The 21,478-nt window shown below is 41.2% G+C and overlaps 1 protein-coding gene across 4 annotated transcripts in view; it reads right to left on the bottom strand.

The window, feature by feature from the left end:
• The window catches only part of LOC120374778 (sodium channel protein type 1 subunit alpha), a 166,835-nt gene that overhangs the window by 67,565 nt on the left and 77,792 nt on the right, over positions 1-21,478 (bottom strand). For 3 of the 4 annotated variants that reach the window (XM_039494995.1, XM_039494994.1, XM_039494997.1), the window contains exons 8-14: positions 10,415-10,478; positions 9,560-9,701; positions 9,175-9,381; positions 7,864-8,154; positions 6,678-7,058; positions 5,324-5,456; positions 2,075-2,313 (exon numbers count right to left, since the gene is read on the bottom strand). In XM_039494995.1, the coding sequence (XP_039350929.1) occupies positions 2,075-2,313; positions 5,324-5,456; positions 6,678-7,058; positions 7,864-8,154; positions 9,175-9,381; positions 9,560-9,701; positions 10,415-10,478 (1,457 nt within the window). The remainder of the gene's footprint in view (positions 1-2,074; positions 2,314-5,323; positions 5,457-6,677; positions 7,059-7,863; positions 8,155-9,174; positions 9,382-9,559; positions 9,702-10,414; positions 10,479-21,478) is intronic. The other variant, XM_039494996.1, reaches the window with a different exon arrangement.

Below are 21,478 nucleotides of genomic sequence, written 5' to 3'. Positions count from 1 at the left end.
ATTTTGTATTTGTACATTAAATAATATGAAAAACATCATATTTAATATTCTTCCCACTCTGGGTTGAAATAATACGTACGTTGTCTCTTATTTGAACCACTCATTTTGGAGCAAAATGTTAAAAATAAATAAATTGCAAAGCACAAGAAAACAGCAGTATCAGTGCAGGAAGAATACTCACATACAGGGCTGGCTCCAGGCACCAGTGGAGCAAGCAGGTGCCTGTGTCAGCACATGCTATGGTGCAGCATTCGGTCCATTCTGCAGAGGCGGAGCATTGTAAGGGTTTTTTTTTGGTTTTTTTTTGGGGGGGGGGGGCGGCAGTTCTGGGCAGTGCAGCGAGAAGCCTGAGAGAAGCTGCGCAGCCTGCAACCCCGGAGTTCTCTGTGCCCGGCAGGCGCGGGGCCGCGGCTTCTCTTCTTGAAGCCGGAGAGAAGCCGTGGCCCCGCACCTGCCGGGGACAGAGAGCACCAGCGCCCGCAGCCCTGGAGTTCTCTGTCCCCAGCAACCGCAGGGCCGTGGCTTCTTTCCCCTGCTGAGCACTAGGTGGGCGCACATAAATGCCCCAGCGGGCGCCATGGCGTTGGGGACCACTGATATATACTATATCAAATCATATGATGTAGACAGGGGTGAAAGTAACTTACAGGATTTACCGGTACTGCCGGAGTCCTGAGAGGGGCATGGCCTCAACCGGAAGACGTGGTGCCTCTCAAGATTTAAAGGCCCTGGCTGGGAGCCCCAGGGCCTCTAAATCAACCCGGGGCTCCCAGCTGCAAAGGTGGCTGTGAGCCCCAGGGGCAAATGAAAGGCCCCGGGGGTCCGGCTGCCACGGAGCTCCGGGCCCTTTAAATCCAGGCCCCAGCCCAGCTGCCGGAGCCACGGGCATGATTTAAAGGGCTCTGGGCTCCCCGCAGCTGCGGGAGCTCTGAGTCCTTTAAATCCGGCCCCAGCCTGGTTGCCGGAGCCACGGGTGGGATTCAAAGAGCTCTGGGCTGCCCGCAGCCGTGGGAGCTCTGAGCCCTTTAAATCCCCGCAACGGAAGCCAGTGCAGTCCGGCACAGTGTACTGGCTCTTGCCGGTACGCCGTACTGTACCGTACCAGCTTACTTTCATCTCTGGATGTAGAATACTTTCACCAACCAAGGTTAGGAGATATTTCCTTGGATGGGAAACAAAATATACAATTCTAGAACACCACATTTTATGGTTTATCATGTGATTGTCATATAAAATGTCCTGTTCTTAATACATAGTATATTATTAGAAGTATAGAGAATCAGGTTTTTTGTCTGCCTGCTAATTCTGCATCATCTAATCTTACAGCTATTTACATGTTCCAAAATATATTTCCTTCACATTGCAATAAATATAAAAGATATTAAAGAAGCGCATGACATGAAATCTATTCTTGAAATAAAACAAAGTAGAACTGTAGGTTCAAGTGTTTAAATACATTTATATAATCCAACCTCTTAATTTAAAAGCTTTAGAGTTGCAGAGAACCAACCGACAAACTTCTTAATTTATCTTTATCTTAATTTCTTTTCTATTTACTAATCATAGCATTGCCAGATTACTAACCAATCTGATGGTCATTTACAATCAGAAAACCTACTGAGATGCAATATTTTAGGAAACTACATTTCCATACTGAAAATTGTTGTTTGAGAGTGTTTTAACATAATTTCTGGAAGTACTACCTTTCAATAGATGTGCCCGAAGAAACTATGAAAAACCATATTTGTATATATTGACATGAAGAAGATGAAATTCAAACATGTCAAAGAGGTTTGAATAGATTAAATCTGAGATGATTCAATAGATTTGCCAAGCGATGTGTTAAACAAAGTATTACTTTATACTGTTAATCTATATGTCTTGAGAAAGGATTGAAGGTGGGAGCTCCAAAAATTTAGTGAAATACAGACCTAACTAAAGGATTACTAAATCAGTTAAAAAAAAAAACCACAGAAGAAATTCCTGCCTAAAGCTATAATACAGATATATCTCCTTCAAAACCAAACAAATAAGCAAAATAAAAACACGTTACAAGACAAACTGAAAGACTTACCAGGTTTCCAACAGAAAGTACATTATTGAATTCATCAGTCATTGGATAATGTTCCATGGCCATAAATAATGTATTTAAAACAATGCAAATAGTTATAGCAAGATCGACAAATGGGTCCATCACAACTAAATTGACAATATGTTTTATTTTTAACCAATGTGGACTGCAGTCCCAGATCAAGAAGATGTTTGCAAATTTGTACCAGCATGGTGGGCATTTCTGTCTTGATTCTTCAAGTTCTAAGGAAAAATGTGTAAAAAAAAATAAGATGTAAAATATCCGCATGCCATACTAGACAGTGTCAAAGACCTCTTCAAAATCCTCTAGCCACATTTTCAGAGAATGGTTTAGCACAGCAGTTCTCAACCAGGGTGGTCCATGAGCAGATTTCAAGGAGTCCGCCAAGCAGGGTCAGTGTTAGATTCTCTGAGACCCAGGGTAGAAAGCTGAAGCCCCGTCATGCAGGGCTGAAGCCTGTGACCCTGAACCCCACCACTCAGGGCTCAACCTAAAGCCTAGACCAGGGATGGGCAACCTTTCAGAAGTGTTCTGACCTTAAAGTCTATGAGTCTTCATTTTTTCACTTTAATTTAAGGTTTCGTGTGCCAGTAATACATTTTAGTGGTTTTCAGAAGGTCTCTCTCTATAAGTCTATATACTATATCACTAAACTATTGTCGTAGGTAAAGTAAACAAGGTTTTAAAAATGTTTAAGAAGCTTCATTTAAAATTAAATTTAAATGTTGATCTTACTCCGCCGACCCGCTCAGCCCGTTGCTGGCCTGGGGTTCTATTCACCTAGGCTGGCAGTGGGCTGAGTAGGGCCTGCGGCCAGGACCCCAGCTGGCAAGGGGCCGGCAGCCAGAACCCCAGACCAGCAGCGGGCTGAGCGGGACTGGCAGCCGGGACCCCAGACCGGCAGTAAGGGGCTCAGCCCACCGCTGCTCTGGGATTCCATCCACTAGCTCCTGCCAGCCAGGGTCCCAGCCCCGTTCAGCCCGCTGCTGCTCTGGGGTCCCGGCCCTGCCCACACAGAGTGGGTACCTACCTTCTCCCTGGTTTTAGCCCATTCTCTTCCTCTCTCTCTGCACTGAGCTGAGAGTGGGAGTGCACTGAGCTGGGGGAGGGTTGGGAGTGAAGGAACAGGCTGGGGGTTGGGGTGTAGGGTCTGGCCAGGAGCTACAATGAGGGAGGGGGCTCAGGGTTGGGGCAGGAGGTTTGGGTGTGGAGCGCTTACCTGGGCAGCTCCCATTTGGTGTGAGGGGTGCAGGTGGGAATGTGGTGGGGGGTGCAGGAACTTCCATTTGGTGCTCAGGTGGGGCGGGGATTGTGGGGGGTGCAAGAGTCAGGGCAGGGCGATGGGGTGTGTGAGAGGAGGGTGTGGGAATCAGGGCAGAGAGCTGGGGGCATGTGAGGGGGGTGCAGGAGTCAGGACATGGAGGGTGGGGGAGCTGGGTATGTGTGGGGGGTGCTGGAGTCAGGGCTGGGGTCATGGGGGGTGCAGGGGTCAGGGCAGGTGGCTGGGTATGTGTGACGGGGGTGCAGGGGTCAGGGTATGGGCCTGGAGGGTACGGGGGGTTCAGGAGTCAGGGGAAGGGGCTGTGGGGCTGGGCTGGAGTCGTGGGGATGCTCCCAGCCCCCTGCCCTGAGCGGCTCACGGCAGGGGGCTAGAGGGGATATGCCCTGATTCCACCCTCCTTCCCCAAAGCCCTGTCCCCGCCTCTTCTCCTGAGCAGCGAGCACCCTGCGGCTGTGGTTCCAGCTCCGCTTCTCCCCGTCTCTCTCCAGGGCCATCAGCTGTTTGGCTGCAGGGAGAGAGAGGAGGAGGGGCAGGAACCCAGCATGCTGGGGGAAGAGGCGGGGAAGGAGGGAGCTAGGTTGCCGGTGGAGGCTGCCTTGCAGAAGCAGCCAGCAGGATCAAGCTTCTGTATCCTGCCCCTGGCAGAAGAGAGTGGTGGGCAGAGAAGAGCAGGCTGGGTCAGGCAGGATTTTTAATGGCACGCTGCTGCCTGCCGGGGTCCTGGCCGCCAGCCCCGCCCAGCCCACTGCCAGCCTGGGTTCCGCAGAGGGCTGAGGAGGGCTGGCAGCTGGGACCCCGGCGGGCAGCAGTGTACCATTAAAAATCGGCTCGGTACGCGTGCCATAGGCTGCCGACCCTGGCCTAGGCAATTTAGCTTCATAGGGCCCCTGTGGCTTGAAGCCCTGGGAAATTGCCATGCTTGCTTCCCCCTAATGCTGGCCCTGGTTTTTAATATGCAGAAAAACAGTTTTTGTGGGACTGGTGGGCCGTAGAGTTTTTACAGCATGCTGGCGGGGACCTCAAAAAGAAAAAGGTTGAGACTTCCTGATATAGTAGGTGTGCCCGTTAAATATTCATCTATTTGAAAACAAATTTTTATTTGAGCACAAAAACACACACTTATGCAGCCATTTTGTGCACAGTGATATGGATTTTTGCAGCTATGATGAGCTTTATACTAGCAAAATCAATGCATTGTGACCACATGACCTGGAATGGTCAAAAAACAATGATACAAAAGTCTCACTAAGTAACGTGAGACAAACACATCAACTGGGAGTTCTTTTAGTCTATCTAGAAATATTTCCTGAGAGCATAGGTGCAGGAAGTAGAGGTGGGAGGGGGGTGCTGGCCCTGTGCCCCACTCCCCTGCCGCTGGCTCCGCACCTCGGGCCCTGTTCCCAGCCCTCGGCCTGGGACTCCACTCCCTGGTCCTGTGCCTGGGGTTTGGGTCCTGGCTGCCGGCCCCACACCCAGGGCCCCATTCCCAGCCCTTCGCCGTGCACTCCGCTCCCTAACCCCGCACCTGGGTTTCAGATTCTGGCCGCTGGCCCCACTCCCCAGCCACTGGCCCCATATCCAGGGCCCCACGCCAGGCCCCCTGCTTCCAGGGCTCCATTCCCAGGGCTCCATGACAGGCCACATGCCTGCCCCCAGCTGGTGCCACAGCCTTGGCCCCCTTACCTCTGTCCAGGTCCCCTGCCTCCCGGAGACACAGCCCTGCTCCCAGCCTCAGCTTGGAGGGATGGGGCGTGGACAGGGGTATGGGGGATGGCTTTCAGCACCCCCACTACTAAAAATGTTCCAGCGCCACTGGTACAGAGGGACAATATCAGGTTAATATACACATATCTAAAATTATTGTTTTAGTTTCAAATGAAAGTTTCAGAAGTTCACTGAAAATACACTAGAAAGTCAATATTTAATATTACATTCAATATTTTACACACCTTCCATAGTATTTGTGAGTATGCTAGCTATACTCATTGCTCTGTCTCTCTGAGCAGGGTCTTCCAGAAAATCCATAGAAACATGAAAGGAACTGGATCTTCTCTTTCTCGTTTCTGTTTCAGTAGTCATGCCCTGCAAATAGAATAATAATGGATAGGATCATCATCTTGAGTGATATAATAAGCAAATACTATATATACTGAATTTCTAAATTTGAAGGAATACATGCTTCATGCAATTTAATTTTTTATTTAATTTATCATGCAAGACTTTTCTTACTTATTGTATTAACCTAGCATTTTCAAAATATATTAAAGAAACTTTCTCGACTGAATCACTCATTCTCCAGTACAGTCAGTTACTAGAAATCTTCAGTTTAATACATAACATATGAAGTGTGTGGGAGAGAAATGTGAAATTGAATAATTATTCAACAATCTATATCTCAGTACCAGTTATGAGAAATGAGTCAAACATATTGAAAACCACCATATTATTGTAAAATGTTTTCAATTTGTAGATGTTTACTACTACTTATAAAACGTCTCGTTGTAAAATTACAAGGTATCCATCCAGTCCAAACAGCAACAAATAAAAAAAGTCTGATTTAGTCATGCTTCCACATGCTGGTGTATTCCCAAGTACTCTAAGTAGACAACCTTGAAATAAGATAGCAGAATCTCTCTAAAAGTATTTGGTTATCTTTATATACACATAGATTACAGCACATATGTGCACACAGACATTTTTGTTTTTGAAGGTGGGTGCATGATTGAGGTGCCTCAAATAACTGTTCAGTTTATTTTCTATACTAGAGACCTACATAAAAAAGGGGGAAAAGCGCATAACAATGAAAACATATATATATGATAGTGCTGAATGTATACTGTTATTATATTGTAGTGAATGTATACTGTTATTATATTGCAATGAGCTGATAAAGCCCAATGTTATCAAAATCATCTACAACAAATTCAGGGTCATATTGACTGAATTCATATGGTAACATTTATTATATACCCTTTCTATTTGTATAGTAAGTTGAAATCTTATCCAACGTGGCCAGATAGAGCTTTTTAATAGCTACAATAAGTCTACCATATTTTTATGGGTATATAATAGACAAATACTTGCATATTAATTAGATTTTTTTCTTGTTAACTCTGAGAATTTTTGCAGGGAAATACTTAAATTTCAAACTTATTTTGTTAGTATATTAAAGGTATTACAAGCTGCAGGAACATTCATAGCTGGCCAGCCAGGATCATTCCTAAGGAATTCCATTCTGTAGAAAATACAGGCTGGTGCAGTAAGAAAAGGCCACCATGCCTGAGCTATTTAAATCTTCCTTACATTGTCATCAGTAGCTGGTTTATCTATTATCACCTCTGGCAGAAGTTGTCCAATAGGCGATGTAGGAACAGATGGTCCACCAACCAGGGAAACTATTCCATTGCAATCTACAGTGCTATGCATCTTCCCATTCGCTGGAAACACCGCCAGCACCCTGGATGACCTACTGGCCTGACTAATGTTACTGTTACGCCGTTCACCATGTCTCCGTGGCACAAAAAGAGAATCTCTTCTGCTATCATTATCTTCAAAAGTGCTATGTTCATCATCAGCAAAGTCATTTTCTGATCCTATATCCCTTGCTCGACCTCTGAAGCTGAAAAGACTCGTTTTGCTGTTGCGTCTTGGGGAAAACAAGGAGCCACGAATGCTCAGCAAAGACTGTAGGAAAATAAAATAATATAATGATTAGCTGAAACCCTTAAACTCTATGTATTTTTTTTTATAAAAATGGAGTTAACATGTTGTAGAAGTTTTTTTCATAAATAAAACTAATAACTTTTCCAGGAACCAAATTTTGCTTTCAGATTTTCATATGCATTAATTTCACTGAACTCTCTTTGTAAATTTAAAAGCCACTATTCATGAATTAATACAACAAATACTGAACCTGAGCCACCCCAGCTCCTGTTGAAGCCAATGAGATTTGTGAGTAAGGATCAGTAACAAGATAACTGGTATAAAATGAGAATAGAACAGACATAAACATAGCATCCTCTACATACTTAAGCAAGACCTGGAAACATTAGTGAAGTACAAATAAAATCCATGGATATACTTATGGATGAGTTCTATAAAATTTAATAGGAATGAAACCAATAGGGTTCTACAGAAATTATTCTAAAACAATCATATAATATTGAACAGAGAATATATTTTTATAGAATTTTTAAACCAACTTATGGAATTCTATTACATATTATAGTCTGATTTACAAATTCTATAGAAAAGCTATCTGCATTAAATTCTATATGGATTTTTTTCAAGAAGTTATCTATGTCAGTTAGGTAAAATTCTCATGAAACACCGGCAACAATAAAGATAGTTAGGATTAAATAAAAGTTTGGTGTCTTCCTTCTTCATGTAGTAAAATCACACTGTTATACCTGTGATACTGCAACAGTTTTTTTTGAAAGCCCATGATGCTTCCAAAACACTTTTCAACTAGCAACACTTTATACAGTACCTGGTGGGGGGACGAATACTTTTTTTCATATGTCAATCTGTTCCCTTCAATGGAAAATCTGAAAGTTTTCTTTCTGATGCTGCCTTCTGATTCAGATTTTTGAAATTCATCTTCATCTTTCTCCTCTCCTCCATATTGTTCTTTCTGCTTTCTCTTCTTCCTTCTGTTCCTCCTCTCTTTAGCACTCTTTGAACTCAACTTTGACGCGTCAGAAGAACTTTCTGAGAGTCCCCCTATTCCACCTTCTGCACTGGGATCTCTTGACCCAGCAGAGGCTGTTGCTACTGCTGCCTGCCATATCACAATAAATACTTCTATTATTAGATCTACCAATGAAAAGCACTATAAGAGCTACAAGTCATCATTATTACTAGCCAGCACTCTAAAACATCAAACTTTTTAATTTCACTTCTAGAGAACTTTCCAGTCCAGTCTTTGGCTGGTGCAGTCTTTGCACATTGAGACTTTCAGGTAGCTGTACTCGCCTCAAACATTTTCTCTCACCTCTTTTCTGTATCCTTACTGCTTGCTAAAGTCACAGAGTGTTTCCTATGGCATAGCAGATACCCGTTGCCTAAATTGTGCAGTTTCTGACCATATCCATCCCCCCACCCTTCACATATTGCTTCTCTTCTTAAATTATAAGGTTTCTAAGGCATGTACTCTACTGACTACATTATATATGCTATATCAGGGGTTGGCAACCTTTCATAAGTGGTGTGCCGAGTCTTCATTTATTCACTCAGATTTAAGGTTTTGCGTGCCAGTAATATATTTTAATGTTTTTAGAAGATTTCTTCTATGTCTATAATATATAAGTAAACTATTGTTGTATGTAAAGTAAATAAGGTTTTAAAAATGTTTAAGAAGCTTCATTTAAAATTAAATAAAATGCAGATCCCCCGGACTGGTGGCCAGGACCCAGGCAGTGTGAGTGCCACTGAAAATCAGCTCACGTGTCACCTTCGGCACCTGTGCCATAGGTTGCCTACTCCTGTGCTATGGAATACAAATCCTCAATAACAAACAAACAAATAGTGTATACATTCTTTTGAAGTCTCCTCTGGATCACAAGGCTGGGTTGCTAACAGCAAAATGTTTTTATTTCCAGCAATGAAAACCTCTGAGCCGGCTCTGTTCTTGAAGCCAGAGTGGGCCTACCCATTGTTATAGGGAATACTTAACACAGAGTTCTAAACCCATTCTAAATCTGATGACCAATATCTATAGAAAACTCATTTGGATGCACTAATACAAGATTACAATATGATAAACAATTCAACTGATAAATACATAAAATCACAATTATACCTGAGCTGCTTCTTGTTGCTTTCTCAGCTGTTCAAGCATTTGCTGAAATTCTGCCTCTTTCTGTTCTGCTTCTTCCATGTTTGCTTGATTCTGCTCTTCATAGGCCATAGCAACAACAGCCAGAATCAAGTTAATCAGATAGAAAGAGCCCAGGAAAATCACCAGAACAAAAAATATCATGTATGTTTTGCCAGCAGCACGTAGTGTCTGGAAGTAATAATAAATACAGCTTTATTAACTTTTTAATGTTACTGTGTGAATTAATCACCTACTTTTCATTTTGTAGGAATCCATCATCATCAGATTATATGACAGATGTAATAGAATTGATATTAAACTCTTTGTACAATTTGATAGTATAAAAATACTTAGTCTTTGTTCTCACCAGCTGATAAAGGTTTTCCCAGTAGTCCTGAGTCATCAGTCGAAACAGTGACAAGAATGCCCAGCTGAATGTGTCAAAGCTTGTGTAGCCATAGTTGGGATTTCTACCAGCTTTCACACATATATATCCTTCTGGACATTGACTACAAAAGGAGAGATATTAGGCATTATCTTTTACAATTATTCTAATGACAGTGGATGCTAGGTCCTGATAGAAGTTTGGCATTATGAAGTGCTGTTTTTGGTCAGTTCATCAGACGGGAACTCCTATCAGTTGGACAGAGCTCTACTCTACAAAATTACATTTAAAGACAGCTGAAAAATTGTGTATAACATTAAAATGCAAATAGAAAATGCCCTTCACAGAATTGTGTTTCTTAGCAAACACTTGCATATTGCCTTAATACCAAACTGTCAACTATTTAGTCTTAAACTCTAAAACACAATGTAAATTCTTAATTAATAGTATTTTCACCTTCAAATGTCTGTCTCCATATTCTTCACTCACCCTTGCAATAGCCTGATATTCTTCAGCAATTAGCACATATGCAGCTGGGACTGTTGAGGAGTTTATGCCTCCCTAACTGGTACTTCTGTTACTTCTCAACCAGCCAGAAGCAAGTGTTACTGTTGGGTGTCTTTGAATTGGCTACCAGTGAAGAATAAACTGACCTGTCCTGACCAGATCAATGAGCTATGATTGGGAACTCAAGTCCAGGATCAGACATCTAAAATCAAATCCCAATGGCACATATTTCATTGAGCTGGTCAGTCAAATTATGCCAGGATGTATATCTGAATATGCTGCATCCTATTTCTACATAATACAATAAAATGTCATGAAACATATCCTTACCCTGCATCTGAGCCATTTCCACAAAGCAGAGCATCATTTTGCCCTTCCAGAACGTAAAAATGACCTGTTTAGAAAATAATTTTGATAAAATTGTAAGAAAATACTACATAAATCTTCCACACTACATAATGAACTCATTTAAACAATGTTGAATAAACCCAGTCCTTTACTTTACATGAGTAATTCTACCACCGACAACTTGAAGAGTTTTATGAAACATTTTTATGATGGTGGATAGTTTTTGACTGGTATGATTTTATCTCAGAGGAGTTAAGGGACTGATTCCCAGAAGTAAGAACTACACATTTGAGCTCCAAAATAATACATTTGACTAAAACAAAGTAAACTGATACATTATTACTACTGCTTTATTATTCAGAATGAAATAAAATTATTTTCACAATTCAATTATAAACCAGCATAAATGATTTCTTCAACATGAACATGAAATCAAAGTGACAATATAAATTGTCAGAAAAATGATATCTTTAATTTATACTGTCAATGTGTCAAATAGCATCAAGAATCCTGATAGATGCTGTTAGAGCTGAATGAATTGTACATTTTTCCCTTTCAAATGTGCAATGAAACATTTAACATTTTGTGGAACTTTATTTTGTATTTATTTGTTTTAGTACATAGAATTTAGCCTATTTGAAAAGATTTTGGCTAGTTTGACATTATTTTTTGACTAGCATTACCGAGGCCTCAACTGTTGCACCTACAAATAACTGTAGCTGTCAGAGGCAACTAGTCATTAGAGACTAATAAGTTTAAGATTAACCAATAATTCCACAGCTGTCAGCCACTCTAAACAATGTAGGTATGTTTTCATTGTAGAGTTAGCCTAGGTGACCAGCACACAAGTCTGAGCACCAGGGTTAGCCTAGCCCAGGCATGAGCAGCCACAATGCAAAGCCATACTCAAGTTACTGTGTCCTCACAGGTGCTATACTCACCTGTATGTGTCATATCCCATGGTTCTTTGTGCTACAGAAAGCTGAGCTGCTCTATAATTCTTACCCAATGAATGTGGGAGAACTTGTCTGTCCTTTTGGGCACACAAGGGGAATTGATGGAAGGCACTGAAGGACTATCAGCACTTAAGTGACTTAGCCTGCATCCTCAGCGAAAAGTGGGTGAGTTAACAGCCTGAATGAACACAGAACCTGAGTTCTAACACATACCCCAACTGTCTCAGCTAGGCCAGACTGAAAGTACCACTAAAATCAGGTGAGAGGTTGGGGCAATACCTGGGTGTGACAAATAATATGGACACTTGGAAGAGCCAAAGACTATTGTATCATCTTTATACATGTTATATGTATTTTTATGCGCTAGGGATTGTATTCTTGCTCCATGGGAAGAATGAAGGGATCTAAAGTAGCTGTTACCACTCAGGAAAGAGAGCTTGTAGTCATTGTGGATAGTTCTCTGAAAACTTCCACTCAATATGTAGCAGCAGTCAAAAAAGCTACCAGAATGTTAGGAACCATTAGGAAAGGGATAATTAATAAGACAGAAAATATCATAATGGCACTATATAAATCCATGGAATGCCCACACTTTGAATACTGCATGCAGTTCTGATTGATCCATCTCAAAAAAAGATATATTAGAATTCGAAAAGGTACAGAGAAGGTCAACAAAAATGTTTAACAGCTTCCATATGTGGAGAGGTTAAAAAGACGGACTGTTCAGCTTGGAAAAGAGCTGACTAAGGGGGATATGAGAGAGGTCTATAAAATCATGAATGGTGTGGAGAAAGTGATTAAGAGACAGCAGGTTTAAAACAACCACAAGGAAGTACTTCTTCACACAATACTGTCAACCTGTGGAATTCGCTGCCAGGTGATGATTTGAAGGCCAAAAGTATAACTGGATTAAAAAAAGAATTAGATTAAGTTCATGAAGAATAGGTCCACCAATGGCTATTAGCCGAGATGGTCAGTGATATAACTCCACGCTCTGGGTGTCACTAGCCTCTGACTGCCAGAAGCTGAGAGTGGACAACAGAGGAGGGATCACAAGATGATCATCCTGTTCTGTTCATTCCTTCTGAAGTGCCTGGCACTGGCCACTATCTAAAGAGAGAATACTGGGCTAGATGTACCATTGGTCTGACCCAATATTTCCATTCACATGTTCTCATGGGACAGCTACAGTTTCTTGGGGTAGAATTAATGAAAATTACTGGGGTAGAATTAATGAAAATCCCTTTGAAAGTAACAAATCTGGAGAAGCCTCTTCCCAAGGGAAATTGAATGTAAGGTTTGACCTGGTTACAGAGACCTACCAAACAAAGAATTGAAAATTGTATAAAGTGACCATCTTGATGTGGAGAGAGAGGTCACTTTCATCCGATCCAAGAACTGACATGAGACTGTGACCAGAGGGACAGTCTCTGCAAGAGGACCTGAAGTACTTTAAATCTGCTAGGGCCTCCGTGTGGAAGAAGGATGATACTTGGTAAGCTAGGCATGCATAATAGCTGTTTATTGTTTTTAAGATATGTCTTCTCTGTAATGCTTTTGCTCAGAATAAATAATACTTTGCTTTATGAAGGCTGGCTGGCCACTGGTTAACCCTGTCACTAGCCCTGAAAGAACAGGATGTCAGGTGCTGAACTAAAGTCAGACCTGCTTAAGTGATCACAGTGAATTGCAGGAGGAATTGCAGCCGAAATCACCAGTCAAGAAGGAGAGAGTTGGAGGACTCCACTCCAAGACAGGTGATGTAGGGTGCCTTCAAGGAGGCCATAAAGTGGTCTCAGGTGCAGTCACCTCAGGAATTGTGATGCTGGATAACAGCCTAAGCTAAATCTGCAGTGAACACCTACTCTGTGCAGTGTGTCTGATAGACACAAGAGCGCAGTACCACCTCCTGTTGCAAAGTGTTTCCTGATGGGACAGGAACTGCAACAGTACATCTGTTGCTACTGGAAGAATTTTTGCTCTGCAGCACATAGACTGAAGGCAGAAGAAAATGGTAACAGAGAACAGGTTTCTAGCAGGCTAATTCAGAGTACTGGTCACATTGCACATGCTCACTGCAGCCACAGTCCTTCACTGCTACTTTTTTTCTTCTTCTTCTTCTTCAGGCTCAGCAATAAGTAAAAGGTGACTTCTGACCTGATAGTGTGGCTGTCAGTTAGGAAGTAGGTAGTGAGCCTAGGAAAGGGTTTTCTGAGTCTGGAGGGCTGTATATGTGTATGTGTGTGGAGGAAAGGGTGTATTAATGACCATCAATTGTCGAGAACTTGTTTTTATGTCTTATCCAAAAAGTGGCACCTCCAGAAATTTTGAAGATGTTGTCCATCTGGGCTGAAAGGTTAAGAATAGTCATACAGGCACTAAGGATTTGGGTATGGCTCACTCACAGGGGAAAATAAGTACATAATTAGTTTTTAAAGAAACAAAAAGAGAAGATTAAAAGGAAAAAGAGAAAGGGCAAGAACAAGGAAAAAAAGACAGAAAGAGGAAAATTTCAGTACAGTGAAGTTGGGGTGAGAAAGACAGATGATGCAAAAGTGGGGAGGACATAAATGTAGGTGAGAAGGGAGAGAAGACAAAAATATAAGGGGTAGCCAAAATTAACATAATGCCTTAAAAACTAAAGCAAACTAAGTGTATAGCACAATTCAAAACTTCAGTTCATAATGAAGCCCTATTGCACTCATATACTGAGATTTTGGAGGATTGATCCTAAATGTTTGATTTCCTTCTCCGAAGATTTGAAGGGACACTTGTCAGGGTTGATGCTTGCTGAAAAATCACATTTTATAGAATGTTCTCTTGGCACTGAAAAACTACCAACAACTTAGAAAAAAACATGCAGCCATATTAAATCTGCTGCGCTGAAGCTTGGTGACTCATCCTACTCAAACCCAGGATGCTGGTATTTTTGTGATTTCAGAGATGCATGTGATGTATCTCATTTGTCCCCTCACACCCATACTTTTCTTGCCTGCTCTATTTTAAGAGCTGGGAAGATACTGAAATTGACACGCATCCCATCGTGGTCATGCTGGCAAGCATTCTGCAAAAGGAGATTCAAATATACAGCCCTATAAAAAGTTTGAGTAAATAGGAACTGTGTGTGAATTAAAGGGATGGAACTAGACTGAGACCGCTGTTCACAAAGCCATTGAGTAGGCAAAGTTCAGTAAAGTTTTCTTTTCTAACCAATCTGTATGCTTACCACTTGTAGACATTTCTTCAATTTTAAGACAATTTACTGATCTTACAGATACCAAAAAATTGAAAAACACGAGTTTTTCACATCAGCCTGGGAATGAGTTTAGAAACCATGTTTAAAATTTGTTTATAAAAAGTCTCACAAAAACAGTTACTAGCCTTGTGTGTACACAACCAAATTATGTTGGAACTATGTTTAAATATCATACAGCCAAACTGGTTAGAAATAGGTTTTCATTGGAATCATACTTATGGAGAGTTTTAACAATCTACATTTGAGTTTTGGTCAACCATAGATGGGGCTAAACAAACTTACTGAATCAAATGGAACAAAGAGATTGACTGGAATCTGAAGCCTTCCAGCCAGTCAATGCACCAAGGTAATACTACGTTCAAGGAGACTACTCATAAGAGTACAGTTGACAAGATTTAGCTCTGTATATTAATCTTCTCTCAAATAAAGTAAATGAAAGTTGCGTGGATAAGTAAGTTTATTAGGTGAATCTTAATTGTTCATTACTTCTGATTGTTTAAAATTGTGACCATAATATATTACATTAACTTACAACTTTGAATATTTGATTCATATGTGAGTATGTGTATGACAAACACTGAATAACATTATTAAGGTTGCAAAGTCAAGCACTCAAAAATTAGGAAATGCCAGAATTAAGGTTGTCTATACAGTGCACTGTGTGTGCATTGTGATATAGTCTTTAATTACATGATCATATACTATTTTTACCACAATTCCCATGCTGCACTCAGTGCACAAAATGGTTGGTGCTCACTTGAGAAGCTATTTAATATTTTGTTTTCTCCTCATTGCTTAATGTGTGCACCCAGACTTTATTTACTGTATACTATTCAAACTGCACCAGTTGGAATTATTACTTTCCTCATGGGCTTTTCTACAGTGCTTATCATTACAGTATCTAAGTGCTTCACAAATGTTAATGAATTTATCATCACAACGCCCCAGTGAGATGAGTGGTTATTATTATCCCCATTTTAGAAATAGGGAACTGAGACACAGAGAGATTAAGGTCAGAAGTATGCACTAATTTTGGGTGCCCAATTTGAGACACGTAGGACCTGATTAGTATTATATGTTGAAAGTATATCTCCCCATTGATTTCACTTGCAGCTGTGAGTGCTCAGCACTCCTGCAAATCAGACTTCACAGTCTTGAGTCAGACACCCAGAAATTGAGGAATGCACAAAAAAAGTGGTAAGTATCCTTTTCTTCTTCGAGTGCTCACCCCTACATATATTCCACATGTGGGTGACTGGTAAGCAATACTCAAATGTGGGCAGGAGCAAGGATGCAGGATTACAGATGCTTATAACACTGCAGATCCAAAGGTGTCAGCAGAAGAGGCTTGGGCCAATGTGTAATACTTTGCAAAAGTGTGTCTGGAACTCCAGGTTTCCACCTTACAAATGTCCAGCAGAGGGACTTCTTGGAGACATGCAACTGAGGTCACCTGCGCTCTAGTAGAATGGACCCTTACTTTACCTGTGGGGAGAGAGAGATGCGCTATCCGATAAAGCCAATGGATGATACATCCAAAAATCCACTTGGAGAGTCTTTGAGAAGATATTTCTTGACCCAGAGCTTGCTCTACTACAGCAACAAATAGCCCTAGGGATTTCTCAAAAGATTTTATCCTTTGCAAGTAGAATGCCAGTGCTTGTCTGACATTAAGAGAAGGAAGTTTCCTCTCTTCACTGAAAGCATGAGGCTTTGGGAATAAAACCAGTAAGTGAATCCATTGATTTATGTGGAATTCAGCAACTTCCTTTGGGATGAATTTTGGATGAAGGAGAAAGGATCTTTGTGGAATGTAGTGTATATTGGGTACCCTAGGAGGGACCCCAACTCACTCATCCTCCTGACCTGCATAATGGTGATCAGGAAGCCAACCTTCATAGATAGGTCAGACATGGAGGACACACCCAACGGTTCAAAAGTAGGCCTCCTAAGTGCTGAAAGTACAAGATTGAGGTCTCACTGCAGCATTGACTTCACTACTGGTGGAAAGGTCCTGGTCAAACCTTTTTGGGATCTGGTTGATACTGAGTTAGTAAAGATATGCACTGGTATGCACTGACTGTTGCTAAGTGAACTCACAGTGGCTAATTGAGAGACCTGACAACTTGAGGGTAAGGAGAAAATCTAAAATAGCAGGAATACCTGCTCACTCTGATGATATCTGGTTCTATTGTGCCCATGTAGAGAAACCCTCCAGTGGCTAGGTAACATTTTCTGGTAGAATCTTCCCTGCTGTTATTAAGAATAAGTTCTACAGCCTCAACATGAACACTCTAGGTCTGATGTTCTAGGTCTGATGCCCATCCAAATAAGAAGCCGTGAGTGAAGAGAGTCCAGGTTGGGATGCCTGAACCTGCTGCTTTCTTGAGTTTGCAGGTCTGGGAAAGACTGAATGCTGACAGGCTGATGGACTGACATTTGTAGGAAGTCTGAAAAGCAGAACTGTCTGGACCAAATGGGTATGATGAGAATGAGTCATTCTTTGTTGGATAGTAGCGGGATGGGAGGGAAGGCATACCTCAAGTGGCCTATCCAGGATAATATGGGACATCACCGTAAAGTCCTGACTTTGTGCTGCTCTAGAAAAATGTACATCGAACTTCTTGTTCATCTGGAACACGAACAGGTCCCAAGATGGTGTTTCCCATTGTGTGAAGATGATCAGCACTGAATTGTGTAATTCCCATTTGTGATTGGTCACAAAATGCCTGTTGAGGCTGTATGACAGCAAGTTCTAGACACCTAGGAAGTACATTACAGATACTGTGATGAAGTTCTGAATACACTAGTTCCATAAGTTGAACGGGTGCATGTATAGTAGCAGGGATTTTGCCCCTGCCTGTTTGTTTATATAGGAGAGGGTTGCTGTGTTGTCTGACATTACTCAGACATATCAAGATCGTATAAGTTGAAGGAATTCATTGCTGGCTGGCCTGACTGCTCTTAGTTCCAGGAGGTTACTATGCACCTTGGCTTTTTGAGATGTCCATGTACCTTGTGCTATGTGACCATCCAAGGGGGACCATCCAAGGATAAGTCTGGCATGTTGAGTGTGGGAGGTAGGAAAGGGACTCCAATGCATATACGTCCTGCGTTCATCCACCAGGTGAACGAAACCCTGACGTTGACAGGGGTTGTCTCTATAGAGTTCACGGTGTGCCTGTCTGGCGTATACACTGAGCAGAGCCAGGCTTGCTGACAACAGAGCTGTAGCCTGACAAATGGGGTTACACAGGTAACATGTTCTAACAGGAAAGACAGGCCTGGAACGTTGTTTCAGGTCTGTGAGTGACTTGGTTTATTAGACTGCTCATGGCATGGTATCTGTCCACAGGGAAGAAGGCCCTTGCTGTGGCTGAGTCCATGGTCACCACTATAAAGTATATGATATGTGGGTGAATCAGGGTAAACTTTTCCACATTTATGCAGATTCCAAGGATACCAGGAGATGGAATAATGACAAGGTTGCTGACAGTACTGTTAGGCAAGAACTGTTAGAAGTTAATCACCATTTTGTCTCAGCTGTGCTGTCACCACTGGAAAGACCTTCATGAAGACCCTAGGTCTGCTGCCAGACCGAACAGGCATACCCCGAACTAGTAATGTTCCTGATTTATCAGAAAACTATAAAAAACACGAACAAACGAAATACAATTATATTTACAGAGATGAAGACAAATTTGATGGGAGGAGGATTCTGACTGAGACCATGTGATGGTAAGAAGAAACTGGAGAGATGGTCACGTTGCAGAACACAAGGGAAACCAAGATGCAGGTATGGATCAATGGACACTACTTGCAAGATTTTTTTCAGCTTCAAGTGCATGAATACCCCATGCGTGGAATACACAGAGGGACCAAGCACCTTACTTTTCACTGAGCTCTAATAATCAATTATGAATTCCAGAACTCATCAAGTCACTTGTTTTTATACATATTTTTTCTATCCTTGTTAACACACACCTTCTAGGAAACAAATCTAACACTTTGGTAATTCTAATCATTTCAAACTGGCCCAGAAGACCTGCTTTAATATTCAAATCAATTGGCTGTGTGATTTTCCTTCCTAGTAGCATTCCCTTATGCTAGATTTACTGAGAAAGGCCATACATGTATTGGCTTTGCTATTGAAAGTGAAATAATGAAAAGAGACGATATTCAGAATTGCTAATGTCAGCAGTGCTCACATCAAGGATATATTCTTCTTCAAAGGTGTATTCAAGGACATGGATATCAGCTAGCATTTAAAAATAAAAGGGGCGGGGGAGGCTTGATTTCTTTTTCACACAGCGTAGTTCCACTGTCCTCAACACTGTGATTTACTCTGGTGTAAGTGAGAAGAGAATACAACCTATAGCTCCCAGGGAAAATGTCCAGAGATTTTAGAATTCTTATATAGGGCTCAATCATGACTTTGCCATGAGCAGCATGTACACACAGGCCAGCATGTTATTGCATTGCCTCAGGAGTGGCTCAGAAAACAGACTGTCTCAGAGAGTCCCCTCCCCATTACCACCTGCTCACTTCTTGCTCACCTACATAAGACAAAATAATAGCTCTGAGGAGGCAGCTTCCCTTCTGTGCTGATACCCACCATGTGGGTAGCTGGCGCAGGGAAATATGGGGCACCTTTCGCCTCTTTCCCTTATTAACTGTTTCTGAACCTCAGTGTAAATACACTGAAGACCAGGTGGCAACTTCAGTTCCGCAGTCACCTCCCTAGATCACTAGAATTTTCTCTCTCATCCTAGCACAACCTGATTCCTCAAAGGCTTCAGATCATCTATATCAGCCAACATGAAATCTCACAGTTCGGATTTATAATTAAATTCATTATAAGGCCAGAAGGGACCAATGTGACCATCTAGTCTGAGCTCCTGAATAACACAGGACATAGAACTTGCCCAAACTAATTCCTGGTTGAATTAGAGCGTGTCTTTCAGAAAGACATCCAATCTAGATTCCAAAATTTCCAGTGATGGAATCGCTACCATAACCCTTGGTAAGTTATGCCAATGGTTAATTAGCCTCACTGTTAAAATATGTGCACTTTATTTCCCAGTCTAAATTCATCTAGCTTCATCTTCCAGCCATTAGATCTTCTTTATCTTTGTTTGCTAAATTAAAGGGTCCTTTATTATCAAATTTCTGTTCCTCATGTAGATACCTATAAATGGTCATCAAATCACCCCTTAACCTTCTCTTTGACAAGCTAAAGAAATTGAGCTCCTTCAGTCTTTCAGTATAAGGCATGTTTTCCAAACCTTTAATCATCCTTATGGTTTGTCTCTGAATCCTCTCCAATTTATCAACACCCTTCTTGAACTATTGACACCAGAACTGTATTCCAGTAGCAGCTGCACCAATGGCAAATACAGAAGAAACACGACCTCCCTACTTCTATTCAATATTCCCCTGTTTATTCAGGTGAGGTACTGTTCAGCTGATTATCTCCCAGAATCTCCAAGTCTTTTTCAGAGTTACTACTTCCCAGGATAGAGTACCTCATTCTGCAAGTATGGCCTACATTCTTGCTTCCTAGAATCATGACTTTATATTTGGCAGTGTTGAAACACATATTGTTTGCTTGTTCCTAGCTTATCAAGCAATCCAGATCACTTTGTATCAGTGACCTATTCTTTTCAATATTTATCACTCCTCTGATCTTTGTGTCATCTGCAAACTTGATCAGTGATGATTTTATGTTTTCTTCCAGGTCATTGATAAAAATGTTACATATCGTAGAACTAAGAACTGCTCCCTGCAGGTCCCTATTATAAATATACCAACTCAGTTATGATTCCCCAGCTACAATTGCATTTTGAGACCTGTTAGCCAATTTTTAACCCACTGAATGTCTGCAATGGCAATTGTATATAATTTCAATTTCTTAATCAAAATATCATGCAATAGCAAGTCAAATGCCTTATAGAAATTTGAGTATATTACATCAATACCATTACCTTTATCAACCAAATTTGTAATCACATATTAAAAAAGATATCAGGTTAGTTTGACAAAATCCGTTTTCCATAAATCCATGTTGACTGGCATTAAGTATATCACCCTCCTTTAATTCTTTATTAATCAACTCCTGTATTGGCCACTCCATTACTTTGCCCAGGATCAATGTCAGGCTGACAGATTTATAATAAGACCTGGGTCATCTTGTATACCCTTTGTTAAATATTGGACTAACATTAAGTTTGATTGGCAGTTATGGAAAGGTCCTCTTGAGGCTATGGACAATTATTCCTTTAAATTTTTATTTAAGAGCTAAAATCACAACTGAAACCAGGATACGTTAGTATTTTACAGCTTTGAAAGAACTATTTCTTGAAAGAAAGTCAAGGGGGGGCGGGAATCCATTTCATACCACAGTGCCTGACTGACATCTCCATTGTACTGTCAAGACAAGCCATCCATTAATCTGAGACTGGTGGATGTGACATTTAGAGAAAAGAAAATAGAAAAAAAACCTACCTTTACCCCCTATCAAATTAATAGTCATAGTATGCAATTTTAAAAACTGCTCAGCACTAGCTTCACTCTTTTCCCCTTAAAATCCATGATAAAATTCCCATTGACTTCCATGGAAGCTGAGGTATGTCACCATTGAGCACTTCTGTAACTTCTACTTGTACTGCCCAGCTTAACATGGAATTGTACTGATAGTTACTGATGTTTGTATTTAGAAAAAAACATCTTTTCATAAATATTGAATTGTGTTCTCTATCTTTGTGCTTATTTTCTATGAGAAAGATAAAAATGTCAGCTATCATTAGAATTTTTAATTAAAATTCAAAAGCAGGC

This window comes from Mauremys reevesii, linkage group 11, assembly GCF_016161935.1.
Source record: "Mauremys reevesii isolate NIE-2019 linkage group 11, ASM1616193v1, whole genome shotgun sequence".
Lineage (NCBI taxonomy): Eukaryota > Metazoa > Chordata > Testudines > Geoemydidae > Mauremys > Mauremys reevesii.
Note: the sequence above shows the minus strand (reverse complement) of the source record. Positions and strands in the feature narration are given on the sequence as shown.